Below are 14654 nucleotides of genomic sequence, written 5' to 3'. Positions count from 1 at the left end.
AAAACTTCATCATGGAAACTGGAGCGTGACCGTCAGACACGCTGTCCAAAGAGTGCACGAGATCACCCATGTGCATCCATGTCAGGTTCTAATTGAATAATATTTTATTTATGCTAAAATACTAAATTCTCCTTGGTCATAGTTGATAATTAAAAAAAAAACTAATTAAAAAAACTAAAAATCCATTGATGATCGAGTAATCAAGACTTTTCCTGGCTGGTTCGGGAACCGGGTCTAACAACTATGGAGCCAAGCAACACGACAAAAGTAAAGGAAAAACTACAAAACAACAAAGCTTTCTTAAAAGAATCAATGCAACCCGAATAATGGATTTGCAAAGCAAACCTCATTACATCAAAAATGGATGAAGATGGTGTTTAAGGCTTCTAAAACTCCTTTCTTTTTAAACATCCTAGACGAAAAAATGAAAAAGAAAAATACACTCCAGCTCCAGTTGGAGGCCTTCCAAACTATCCTCTAATCTAAAATTCACCAACTTTGTCCAATTCGATATCTACAATGTTCTTTCTGTAGCATCCTCTGCTTGTTCTGTCCTCGATCTGCAGGATAACAAGAAAAACAGCAGTGTGGTTAGTCTAGATTGAGAATTATTGATGAACTCTGTGTGCTGTGTAGTACAAGCCTCTAACAAGAGTTGCCCAACCCACCATCAGTTTTCAATGAGAAGTTCAAAATTAAGCATGTTGGCATCAACAATCAATTGCAAGGTGCATCTTTTTTGTTTTTTCTTCCATTACCCCTCAAAATGAATTGGGACTATCATTAACTTGTAAAGCAATTAATCTATGTTGCAATTTGAAAATTCAAAAATCACCAATATATTCAATGCATGCTTCACGTTTTGCAGATAAGCAGTCATTTATAACTTGTTTCTGGAATAATTATATTTAGAAAGGTGCAGTTGTTCTTTAGGCCATATGATCAATCACACGCAGAGAATGTAAAAAATACCAGCCATCCCTTGACCTTTAATATTTGAACCGGCTAATTAATCCTTCTCATCCCTCACATAAGCTCAACCCTTGTTCTTTGTGCTGACATGTATAAAATGACAGCATCATATGTCGGTTAAGGCACTCGTAATATATGCTCGAAACATTTTCATAAAGGGCAGTTTACATGTGCGCGTGCGTGAAGTAAAAGTATGAGATCTTGTTTGCTACATGGAAAACTACTACAAACTCTTCACCATCCTGTTTATTCAGCATTCTCCAGAACTTGTAAAAAATATATAACATAAATTACTAAACCAGTTAAATTAGGGAACACGCTGCAAGCAAACTTTCCAGAAGAAATTGTAGCAATTATCCACAGAAAGTTTCTCAGATCCAAATGATTATAAATAAGAGACAGCAGATACATGATAGCAAATGGATTGTATTACGAAGTATAAATGCATAATAAAAGCAAACTATTTGTTCTATGAGATTCTGTTAGTTACATCAAGAAAACAACAAGACAAGTACTATGAAAGATTAGTAACATATCTACCTCACATTATATTCGATTTGAAAAACTTTAAGGAGCTTGGAAAATTCCATCCCTTGTATGTGTCTGAGAAAAAGCTTCCTTCTTCAATTCCCCAGGGGAGAAGTACAGTGAAATAAACAGGAAAAAACTCATTAAATCTCCAGCCATGGTTCTCTTGTATATGAAAAGTGTGCCCTAACCAGCAAGTACCATGTAAAATTATTCATGATCGTTACCAGTGGAGCAGAGTCATTCATCTCCACCACTAGCGTTGATAGTCTGAACAACTTTAGGCAGATTGATACTCATCAGATGTTGTCCACTTGACAGATTCTGTTCCACTGGATTAAAGAATTCCTTGATTCAGACTAAGCAAAAGATAGCTATGCAAACTTAAATATGTATTTCTTACCCTTTGTTTCACCGATGCGATCTGGGACTGTTGTCGATGTTACATCAGAGCTTAAAACCCGTGCAAGATGCTTGACACGATTCAATCGTAATGGTTTTGGTGGTGTGCCTGGACCACAGTTTCAATGCGTGAACTTATAAGGTGGAACATACACAAATGTCTCTATAACCATGTGAATCATTTAACATGGGATACTCAATTGACAAATAATTTCGAACAAATATTTATGATGCCGGATCAAATGAAAATAACAATACTAAAGCTTACAGTTGGAAGTTGCGTATCCAGTCATTGTCAAATCTCCTGTAATTTTGTGACTATCACCAATATCCAGAGTATCAGCCAGTGACCGAGCAAGGTGCTTTATATGGTTTAGACGTGACCTTATAGGTAATTTAGCTAACTTATGTGCTGGAATTTCCAAACCTGCTGAATAAACTATTAGTGAGTATCAGGCTGCCTTCATATCAAATGCATTACAAAAATCACAAAACTCACCCACAGAATTTGCATTGCCTGCATTTACACTTCCTTGTCTTTGATCCAAATCGACATCAGAAATTCCATTAGATTGGACAGGAACAGAGATTACTGCTTGATTATTCCCGTTACTAGGGAGCATAAGCATTTCGTCACTATCCACAAGACTGGCCTGAGGGTCTCTCACATTTCGCGCTCTTTGTCTCCGCAACTGATAGTTTCTACGTCGTCTCGCAAGATGTTTTTCCCTCTCTTCAACACTCATTGCTTGCCTTCTTTGCCTGTCCCGTAATCGACGCCTTTCTCTTTCTTGCTCCTTTTGCAAATCCATCAACACTGCTCTTTCTGTTAATTCCTCCAGAATTCTTCAATTATTTCCTAAAAACTCAACAAACCCACAATCTAGACCAATCTTTCTGCATTCAAAACACAAAAACAACAAAAAAAGATATTCTTTACCAACCAAAATACATAAAGTAACAAACTTTATGAGCCCATAAACAAAACCACCACCAACCCACGCATCAAAATCCAAGCAATACAAATCCAAAATCAACAACCTCCACAACCAAAACAAAACCAACAAAAATGTATTAAAGACTAGCTTTCACATATTCTTTCCGCAGATGAAAAACAGAAACAACACTATCATCTACAATTTATGAAAATAAACAGAACCCATCATCCATTTCTCATCTAATTCAGAAACCACGAGACCACATGAATCTCATGACTAACATTGTTAAGACAAGATAAACATTAGAAGAAAACAAAAGTATAATGCAAGAAATTGTCAAACTAACCTTAAAAAATATGATCTTTTTAATGTTGGAACTAAGATTTGCTTGTTTTCTTGGTTTATTAGAGAGACACAGTAAGAAACAAGGTCTGGGGTTGCTCTTGTTTTGTTTCGGACGGGTTGAGTTCTAAATGGTTGACACCAAATTTTGCCAAATCAGCATAATATGATGCATAATTGAGGCCTAATCACTCGGTTCTTTTGCATCTAATTAGGATGGAGCATTATGGGGCCCTTCCGTGCTGGGATCAAAAGAATTGTTATGTGAAACTGAAATCCACACCTACAATGGGCCAATTGGGCTGAGCTTTTGCTTCAAAAAATATTAAATCTTATTTTTATGTGAGTAAGAGAGTGCTGTTACAAAAGTAATCAATATTTTTTAAAAAAAAATGGTCTTTCGGAGGAAAGGTAGTTTTTTTATGGGAGGGGATTACTTTCCTTGAACATCTACATTCCTGATATTTAAGATATATTTGAAATTCTGTAGTATCAAACGATTTGGTAATACGTTGTAAAAATACTTTTTAATTAAAATATATTGAAATAATTTTTTTATATTTTTTTACAATAATGCATCAAAATTATAAATAAAAAACTAAAAATACATCAAATTACTTTCTTTTTTTTTCAAAAAACAAACATTGCCTGACAGTATTCTTTCATGGATGGATTGACTGGTGTTATCGGAGTAGACCCCTTGGAATATGACGGAGTCTACAGTAACCACAATCATGACATGGAATTTCCATCTTCACCGAACGTCCATCGAAAGAAACGCCATTCATGTTTGGACATTGTTCCACTCTCACTAAAAACAAAACGCACCTCAAAATGGAAAGCTTGCACATTCACCATTTTTGTTCTTAACAATGTTCAGAAAGTGCATGGTTTGATCTCGGAGACTGCAAATAACACAAACCTACTCTTGTTTCATTCATGGTGGACATGTACAATGATTTGAGGTTTCGTGTTTTTGTCTCAACACTAACTGAATCCCAAAAAAAAAAAAAAAGAGGTAATCCAATTTCTGTGAAAACAGTAACATCACTACTGATCATTCTCTAAATGCGATAAAAACGGTAAGATTACATTTATACATTTACAGGTGTTAAAGAGCTAAAGCTATCGAAGTTTTCAACTCCAGGCAGAAGAAGTTGCCATGTCTCTATGTCGCCACCGAAGGTAAAGAGCCCAGTCCCTCTCCTGAACACTATAGTTCCTGTCATATTCCTTTAGCATATCTCTAACGGCAGTAGTCACTGAAGAACTCAATGGGTACTGATTGAATCCTGCCATTGTAAATCGAGACCTCCACTTTGCAAGAAGTTCATGCCGTTCAACCCTCTCAGCTTCCTCGCAAGCGATCATATTGACAATGTCACGAGCCACACAGTGCTGCTCTGCATTAATCCTCTGCTTGTCATCCTTGGGGCGACCAACATCAATTGATTCAAACATAGCTGTATAATAATCTAGAGTCTCAATGAACCTTGGAAAGAATGGTTTGGTGTTGGTGTTGGATTCTTGCTCAATGAGGGTCACAATCCTTGGTGACAAACTCTTCACCATCCTTATCAATCTATCTCTGTGATTCCAAGTGGTCACACTCTCATCTGGCATGTGGTGCAACACATAAGGAAAATTCACAACCACAGCTTCCCCAGGTTGGACCCTGAGATGTTCCAGTTGAACCTCACAACCATCCATGGCAACATCATGGAACTCAAATGGCACATTGCATTCCTCTGCGACTTTTGACAGCCTTTGACCCACAATATCAAGTCCTCCACCACGAGCATGAGCAGATTGAGAATCATCAACACCAGTTATGCGGATTACTGGGGGCCCACCTGGCCGATAAGCAAGCATCTGCATTAGAACACTCCACTGACTTCCCTGTGCAATCTGGAAGTCGATGATATGAATTCTGGGTTCGTATTCCACGGCTTCTTGAATGACAACATTAGCTGAAGTGTATGCAAACTTCCAATATGGGCAGATCTGATAGAGAATACCCATGTAAGTCATCAGATCTGAGCTAATTGGTGCTTCACACTTCAAGGCTCTGTAGATTTTACTTCCTGAGAGTTCCAACCTTGCCCTAAGGCCTTCCAACATATAAGCACCCAACCGCTGGATCGGCTCTCCAGAGACTGACACCATTTGGTCCAAGACATGCATTAGACCTGCTGCTCTTTGTATATCAGCATTTGATACTGCATCAGCACAGGCAAGAAGCACATGCTTAAGATCTAACCTAGGGATCACTTCCATCATTTGATTCCAGTCCCAACTTGCAGATGATTCTGCTTGGTATCCTCCACTCACAAAGCAAAAACTCCCACTGTCGGTAATATCAGATTCAGGCCCGAGCAATGAAATTTCCAACTCCCTTAATTTCTGCCTCAATATAATGTCCTCATCAGCAGAGGATGATCCACTCAATGGAGATCCATATACAGTGTCAGGGGAATGATGAGGATCAGAAATGCATGAATGAGAACCCTGGGGTGAAAAGGGGCTTCTGTTGGATGAGACGCTGGCAGCAGGAGAATCATAGTTAACGAAACCAGCAGTTGCTGAAGATGATTCCAAGGTAAAGAATTCTCCTTGATCTGTCTGAAAGGAAATTGCAGCTCCTTGGCTGCCACCATCTGAATACATATTGCTGTCTAAAATTTGGATATGAGATAAACCATATGGATCGATCTCTTGCACTGGCTGGTGGTAAAACCTGTGGATACCAGCTGATCGGTGTTTCTGAGAGGTTTGCATCAAGAACTGGCTCGCTGATTGGCTTAGCTCAGACAAGAGAATGTATAAGTGATAACTAGCCTTTTCTATTAGAATTATCACCTTCACTGGCCAAAGCAACGACTTTTAGAATGCTACATGCTATAATCACTAAAAAATTATAAATAGTGAGGCAGCCGACAAGTCTCTGATTCAATTCACTCGTCACCACAAAATTTAAGTTGTGAACAATAGTTCTGTTATCCTCAGCAATGCATTAAAGGATCACCGAAATCTGTTAAAAGGAAGGACAGACAGTAAGATTATACATAATCAATGAAAATTGGCGTTGGAAAAGCTATTTGAAAAAGAAACAGACAAGGGAGAGCAATTGATGATCACAATAGGTATAAAGACCATCCAAGAAAATAATGAAGGGACCAAATTAACCTAGTATTATGGTAACAATTTATTGGCTAATTTAACAGTAGAATGTTCCACTAGAAAAATCATAGACTTGGCAACAAGGCAGCCTGTATAAGCAGGTAAATGAAAGAAGTGAAAACGTCTTGACTTGGATTGGGGCTGGTAGTCAAGGGTCATTGCATCTCTAGGATGTAAAGAGCCAGGCCAAGGCTTTGCTCTCATACCCTGATGGCCTGATCATCTACTTTTAATAAAAATAATTGAATTAGATCATCAGTAAGGGGAAAATTAATTCCCTGTACCTTTTTTTCTTCCTTTAGACTACTCAAGTAGTTGGAAACAAAGTCACTAAGAAATTTCTAAAAGATACAAAAATAATTGACCATAAAGTCAGTCAATCCGCTAGGAGATGAATGAGCAAGAACCAGATTTAACAAGGGATAGATCTTGACTGTAATTTCATTGGTGGAAACAGCAAAGGGAAAAGATTTCACGAAGCATCTCTGTGGAAAACATTACATTTTTGTTTCAAAATAAACTTCAGCTTTTGGTTTCGTCCCCAAGAAAAAAAAAGGAGAATTCAGCAATCAATTTTAAAAAAGCTTTTTGTTCAAACTCCATAGAAGAAGAAAAATGGAACAAGATTTGAGAACAAATACAAGGTCTACCATTTAGAGGTAGGACTTGTGAATCCGTTCTCCCCAACCCAGTTTCCGATATCAATCAAACTATGCTCTTGAAACCCACTATTGCAGACTAATTTAAAAGCAGCAACGAAGAAACAAGGTAAACTTGCAAGAATACATTGAGTTTTGCAGAAGCATAGAGCAACTTCATTTAGATCCAGAAGAAAATGCAAACTGGTCTATAAGAACATACTTCTCTGGGTCGGAAAAATAAATAAATGAAGAGGAAAAATTATATTCCATAATGATGATTGATCATCATCAACCATTAAAAGTGACCACCCCTAGAATCAGAAGCTATATCATCAACCAGAAAAACATATTCCATTATCTTACCTAGAATTTACACTATTACTTTGGGTACTAATTCAACTCACTCAACGGAAGCAACAAAAGCAACCAGGTATAAGAGGAAGAAAAGGCACTTAAAGGCCAAAGACTGCTTGTAGTGGACAAACCGACATGCAAACAAGAAAGAAAATGGAATAAAGGGAATAAAAGAAATTCATTCCCAGATGCTAAAGCATAAAATCTATGTTACACAAACCAAAAATAAAATAAAAAATCAAACTTGCAAAATTCATTAGCCATTAAATTTCCTGTGACAGAAAACAGCCTAAATCCTGCCTGGAACAAATCTGATTAATCTTTCAACGATGCTAACACTAATTTGCAAGCACAATTAAGCAATCAACATCCAAAAACATACCTTTTCCACTCCTTAAACAGCTAAAATCCATGATAATTAATTCATACCTATAAATAGCTAAAACTTTAAAGGGATGTGTACAAGAACTAAATTAATTCATACCTATAAATAACTATACTACAAGAACTAAATTTTCAATTCCCCCCGTAAAGATGCTAAATTTCAATTCAAACAAGAAAAGAAAACTCAGTTCCATGAATTCTAACACCAAATCATATCCTTAAACTCATAAAATCTCCAAGAGACATGAACTTGGACCTCAAACTCAGGCCAAAACCTTAGTCCATCAAACACTCAGACCACCCAGAGAAAAAAAAGCAAGGCTCAATTTCAGACAAAACCCATCTAGAAAATCATACTTAATTGTTAAATTTAACGAAGAGTTGATGAGTTACTTTGCATACCTTAAACTCTCCAAAGCTTTCTCAGGTTTTCAGTTTGTGGATGTTCTTTCTTGTACAGCTAACATAGAGCAGCAACCATCGTGTCAAAAATGAGGACATCCATTGGTCCTTTTATGGTCCGAACTAGACAACGAATACCCCTCAAGTTTCACTTTTCTACATCAATACCATCCAAACGTGTATGAAGGAATGACTAGACTTCTAGAAGTCCAAGAGTAACCACTACTTCAATCTTCCAACAAGGAAAAAAATAACCATCACACATCAATCTCTCGAGCTTGTGATTTAATTTTTAAATTGGAATTGGTTTAATAATAACTTTGTTATATATATATATATAAAAACAACCTTCAATCACCATATATTATATGTGGCTTGTAGCAATCCAAAATTGCAATATTCATTTTCATGCTTAGGTTTTTTTTAATATAATTCTTAAAATGGTAATTTAATGAGGTTATCATTGTATTCTATATCAAAACCAAAGTTCAGATTGTTTTAAAAAATAATTAATTCAATACAGATATGTCATTAAAAAAAAACTAATGATAATTTTATTTGACATCAGAATCAAAGTTTAAATTACTTCACATTTTTAAAAATAACTAATTGAAGATAAATATATTATCTTAAAACAAAAACTAGTGATAAGAGCTTGAGTATAAGATCTTCAAGTTGTTATTTTTTTTACCATTTAGATAATTTTTTAAGGATTTCTTTGTTCGTATATTAGCTAAGAGTATAAACAATATGTCCAAAAGTCAACTAATAAATAGCTTAAATATTCATCAAATATAAGATAAGAATATTAATATCATTTGGGGAGTAAAGAATTCAAATGGACTGCCGTGTTTCAGAGACTGAATACTTTGGTATATACAACCTGGTCAAGGGTGAAAATAAATAATTATTTATAACTACATCTTGGATTTAAAAATTGTATTGAATTAGGAATCTTCATTGGTGTTGCTAATGCTACCTTCTTTGTCATAGGTATGTGAATTTTTTATTTTATTTATTTATTGGCATGGGAGTCAGGGAAGTTTGTGGGCATACAACCATTTCTGCCATCAATGTTGACTTGTTGTGCTTAAGGTATGCACCCCCACTTTGATGAGCGCATACTATGATACTCTTGTCTGTGATTAATGTATGATTAAACTAGGCAGATATGTAGTAGATTACATATCTTCACTTAGCTCAAGGAGGGAAGAATATTAATATTATTCCATGCATATAATCTTCTTGTCAGAAGGGCTGCAAGGGCATAGCATTTGTATTTTGTGGGTTGCAAAATGTTCAGAGTTCTTGACATGAAGCACCGCGGGATGGAGGTGCTTGTCCGTGTAGCGCATAATAATATATTCTGCCGTCCAAATTTATCAATTTTGATCTATATTTTCCCGTGCACAACACATTCTACACGTTAATATTACTAGCTTACATTATAGAGCTGTTCTAAGTGATAGTTATAAAACTCGTCAGATAATCTAGTAGATTAACTTGATAATTTATTAATTTAAAACGTAATATAAATCTAGTTTTATGTCAAATCTAGATAAAAATTGATTTTATGAAACTCAGTATACCTATCAATATAAAATCTAATTTGAACTTAGTTAATTTTATATCGAACCAAGTTGAGAGTCAACCTGATCAAACTCGATCAACCCACAAAATTCAAATGAGACTCGGTTTGATTTTTTAAAAAAATTTAAAACGATATTATTTTAAGTTTTTTTAAAAAAATATTAAAACAACATTAATTTGAATCGATTCAAGTTAATATTTCACCTAACCCGTGTATCGAATCGTGTCATGAAACAGGTCGGATTTTATAACTATATATATATTTGTACCCCTTCAAAAATAAATAAATAAACCTCTCAAACTACTCTAACTACACACGAAATGTTAAAGAAAATCTTGTTTCTCAACATATTTGTGAACCAGCATAGTATAAATCTAAAGGAAATTGCTAATAAAGTATGGAGTAATAAAAGCCTCATTTTACGACCAACTTAAGATGAAGTAAACAAGAATGATGTTTGAATTCTTGGGACATGTCGTCGTCTTCAGAAGCAGAGGGGAAGCTTCAAAGCTAACTGGTAGGGTGACATGTGAATTAATTTGGAAGGACTCGGCCATGATTTTTTAGACTATATATTATAAATGTTTTCAGCTAAATGTAAAACGTGGTCAAAATTAAGCAAAGCGTTATTGAAGAGATCATGATGAGATAGATTCGTTTTAATTGATTAATGAATTGAGATTCCATCATGTTTATTTTTTTAAAAAAAAATAATTATTGAATTTAAATTGAATGAACAAGATTATGATTATAAAAATGATAATAATTGAATTCTTTTTAATTTTTACTTAATTTAAATTATTGAATTTAAAATTAGTGATAAGATTTAAAATATGAGCAATGATTCTTATTAGCTATAATATAGAATCAATTTAATTAACATATTTTTAAACTTATTTTTAGTAAAGTAATGGTTGTTTGGAATTGTGATAACGATAGCGATTTAAATTATTTTTCGTTTAAAAATATATTAAAATGATATTTTTTATTTTTAAAAATTTATTTTAAAAATTAATATATCAAAACAATCAAAACATATATAAAAATTTAATTTTTATTAAAAAAAATAAGAAAACGCGGTACAAACTCCAAACCGCGTTCCCCAGCCTTAAAAGTATTCAAGTAATTGATATTTTGATAGTAGACGGATGTTCTAACGGTCACGGTCCTCAGTAGCCATCACCGTTATGACCAAAACCAGGGGCGCGTTAGGAGACACGGTGGTGTAGTGGTATTTGCAGTAATGTTTGAAATTCCAAGGGCAATCTATTAAAGGGGGCATCTAGCTGGAAGGTCAACATGGCCTCACGTTCTTCGAAGCTACTTATTTTAAGCGGTTATTTGTTATTTTTTATTTTTCAAGCTTCTTTAATTTATTTATACTTTAACCTCGATTTGCCTTCTTTTTTGTGTCGGTTTACGGAGGTAGTATTTATGATTATAGATTTTAAAAAAAAATTAAAAAAAATTATAAATTATATTTTTTTGTAATTAAAGTTTTTAAAAATAGTTTTTAATAGAACCTTGTAAAAATATAGTATATGTTAATTAATCAAATATTATTCAAAATTATGATTAAAACAAAACATAATTTGAACCAACCTTGTCACAATAACAAATAAAAAAATTTTATTTTATAATCCTATTGGTTCATGATTTCTTTAATATTATAGTGAGCTAAATACATATTGAATTTGAGAGACTCCAATCTATATTTTTTAATAGATTATATACAGACATAGAAAAAAAAATTTATAGTGTTTAATTCAATAAATATCTATATTTTATGATTAAAGATAGTAAAATTATTGAGATTCGAATATATTTCACTTGAAAATTTATTATTTTATATATAATTGTAGAGGCAAGCATGTTTATTCATAGTTTTTTTTGTTTTTTTCTATCAATAAATGATATTTTAAATTTAATTTACGCATCAACAATCAAGATTAAATTCTCTTTTTTAATGATTTTAAAAAATATATATTTTACATTAACTTAATGCATATAAATAAATTTAATAAATATCTTGAATATTAATCTCAAGATTTAAATCTAAAAAAGCATACATTTTTAATCATTACGTCAATCCACTGTGGTTTTTATTCCTTTATTTAAAAACAATATTAGTATTGATAATGAAAATTTATATCTGAGTGGCATTAATCAATCACATGCAGCACCTTCTGCGCCACTCCTCTCGAAAAAAGATACGGTGCGCGTCAGTACCATGGTGTTAATGTGGGTCCTCACCAATCATTGTCATCATCATGCATCACATCACAGCGAAAACATGAAAGAAGGACCAGTTACAAGAAAACCATCCCGCGTAGAGATTGATTGGGGACCATTTTTGTTCCATAATTATTGCACGATGCAGTGGATAATTTCTTGTTCTCAGGGTGTCACAATCTCTTGAAATTAATCTGTGCTGTGATTGGTCTATCCTATTTAATTTCCCTCATTTTCGGGCTATGTTGCTCTCATTGACATCTTCGTTTCTTATCCTTTTCATTGTAATAAATGTGACGAGAACAATTACAATTCCTACACGAGATATATACATCACAGGAAATTTTATTAATTAACATCGTAAATCAATTCATCTATTTCAACTTGTTTGAAAAATATATAATCAAAATATATTTATAAAAATTATAAATGAAGATCAAGTGTATTTTTTTTTTAATTCGAGAAAACCCCACTTCTCGAAAAATACACTTTGTGGATCCAGGTGAGCGAGTAAAACACCGGCGGTCCCAGATTCTTATAAGAGATGCACGCTCTGACTCGAACTCGAGACCTGCTGTATAGATCTCAAGCCCTTTGCCATCACTTGTACACACACGTGCACGCGTGCGCAAATCAAGATCAAGATTAAGAGTTATTAGCATTCCATTGAATGTTATTATCATCAACACCAATGTTTAAAGGATGAACAAATGCTTGTGATGATAATTAGGATATATGTATATTAATTTTAAAGATTTTAATTGATTGTACAAGAGATTATGAAAGGACAAAACAGCTCACCAAGTTGATATTTATTCCAATGAAACAGCTTAAGTTTTAGGATTTTTAGCATAAAGAATCTAACGATCCGTCTTTTTCATACTCATATATATTTATGAAAAAAAAAGAATTTCACCGATTTTTAAAAAACCATTTGATTTGAATTTTAACTCACGAATAATTATAATAAAATAGTAAAAACCCCTCTAATTTTTTAGCAATACAACATAGAATCCATGATCGTATAATACAACCCCCGAGCGCTAGCTGTATGTCAAAAATAAATAATTCAAAGGAATTATATTTATTTTTATTTGACAATAAAAAAATATTGTTAGACTAGTTTGTATTTTGAATGGCACTCCTTATATTTCTTAAATGTATTCTGAAGGAAAAACTTTCTTTCATGTACTTTGAAATTCAAACTCAGAAATTCTACATAATAATAATAATAAAAATATTGTTGATAACTAAATTTAAAAGCTCATTTAGTATTGTATTAATAATTATTTTTTAAAATATTTTTTGCTTAAAATATATCAAAATTATATATATTTTTATTTTTTAAAATTTATTTTTAATATCAGCATATTAAAATGATATGAAAATAAAAAAATAATTTGAAAATAAAAAACTCTTATTCCTTGGAGTTGAATCAAAACTGATATTTCCATGTAAAGTCCATGCCAACTTAATTATGCTTTAATAATTTCTATACAATAATAAAAAAAAAAACGCCACATGCATTGTATATTTTGCAACATCATAAAATATCCTGTCCAATTTCTAAATAATGCAGTGCCAAAACCACATAGGAATTCAAGAAATCTAATCGAATCTGCACTCCACGTCATGTTGTTATGATTCTTGTCATTGCAATCACCATCTACGTCAACAACATGGGACCCAGGTGAGTCATCTCCTACGTCAAGCAGGGGCAGGCCAGATCAAAAGCTCCATGGCCTAGGCTAGAATATCTGCTTGTGTGATGGCGAAGCTTCATTACATGACAAGCGGGGCACCTGTTGTCTTTACTAGAGGTTAATTTTGTTTTTATTTTTATATTAATCCAACCAAATAATAATAATAAAATATTAACTTAAATCTTTTAAAAAAACTTTGAAAAACATGGTTAAATCGCAATGTAAAACCATCCTTTTAATAATCATCGGTAAACTTTCTTAGTGTTCTTTAATTCAATCTTTTTTATAATATTAAAGATATCTTTATCAAAACTTTCATCATCTCATTCATTTTCTTCTTCTTCTTCCTTTTTTCTTTTCTTCTTGAAATTTATCTCAATTTATTTTAATTATTTATTTAAAATATGGAAGTTTTCATCTCTGATTTTTACCAAAACTGTGCTCTTTTCTTACCGTACTAATTTGCATATTTTTTTCAAAAAAAAAAAAATCATCAAAAGCTCCGTAGCCTAGAAAATCTGGTTGTGTGATTATCTCAATTTTGAAAGTAATTTGTCCTCATCCAGCCAGCTGATTCAACTCACTTTCTCGATGGGCAAGGACCCAATTGCAATATTTTAATATTGTTTAAGGGTCACTCTCATCAAATCTTTGCTGGACTCTTCCTTTTGTATGGATTTGGGTGGAAGAATCTATCCTTTCTGGCCAGAAGAATGAAGCGGCGGTAGTAAAGCTTTTTAACGTTTTCTTGGTGGGATGAGGTCACTTGCTTCGTTTACCATAAGACTAGAAAGAAATTGATTTTTTTGTTTTGTTTTGAGAGTTGGAAATTAACAGTGAGTCGATGAGACTTGAATGAATTGTTGCAGAGTTCTTCATAGCTCTTTCCTCCCCAAGCATTTTCCATGAAATTGCATCCACTTTTCTTCTTCTTTTTTCCTTGGATACACCACCGACTTTGACCAGATTATATCATGTTTTAGAA

The 14654-nt window shown here is 33.3% G+C and overlaps 2 protein-coding genes across 14 annotated transcripts; both read right to left on the bottom strand.

Moving 5' to 3' along the window:
- Positions 1-277: 277 nt before the first annotated feature.
- On the bottom strand, positions 278-3403 carry LOC7455816 (uncharacterized). Of its 13 annotated transcripts, none has more exons than XM_052447810.1 (7): positions 3187-3403; positions 2402-2799; positions 2171-2332; positions 1904-2011; positions 1728-1832; positions 1513-1590; positions 278-1055 (listed from the first exon to the last, which is right to left on the bottom strand). In XM_052447810.1, exons 2-5 carry the CDS (start codon positions 2712-2714, stop codon positions 1741-1743), a joined length of 675 nt encoding a protein of 224 aa, XP_052303770.1. In that variant the 5' UTR covers positions 2715-2799; positions 3187-3403; the 3' UTR covers positions 278-1055; positions 1513-1590; positions 1728-1740. The 13 variants fall into 13 exon arrangements, with proteins under 13 accessions (XP_052303770.1, XP_024443263.1, XP_052303768.1 ...); XM_024587495.2 differs by having other exon boundaries at positions 278-560; XM_052447808.1 differs by having other exon boundaries at positions 1513-1593; positions 1702-1832; positions 3187-3402.
- Positions 3404-4094: 691 nt separating this feature from the next.
- Positions 4095-8301, bottom strand: LOC7455815 (scarecrow-like protein 13). The gene is made up of 2 exons (XM_002322478.4): positions 8144-8301; positions 4095-6213 (listed from the first exon to the last, which is right to left on the bottom strand). Exon 2 carries the CDS (start codon positions 5958-5960, stop codon positions 4320-4322), a length of 1641 nt encoding a protein of 546 aa, XP_002322514.1. The 5' UTR covers positions 5961-6213; positions 8144-8301; the 3' UTR covers positions 4095-4319.
- Between the last annotated feature and the right edge of the window lie 6353 nt (positions 8302-14654).

This window comes from Populus trichocarpa, chromosome 16 (assembly GCF_000002775.5).
Source record: "Populus trichocarpa isolate Nisqually-1 chromosome 16, P.trichocarpa_v4.1, whole genome shotgun sequence".
In the NCBI taxonomy this organism is placed as follows: Eukaryota; Viridiplantae; Streptophyta; class Magnoliopsida; order Malpighiales; family Salicaceae; genus Populus; species Populus trichocarpa.
This window is presented reverse-complemented; position numbering and strand designations above follow the sequence as displayed.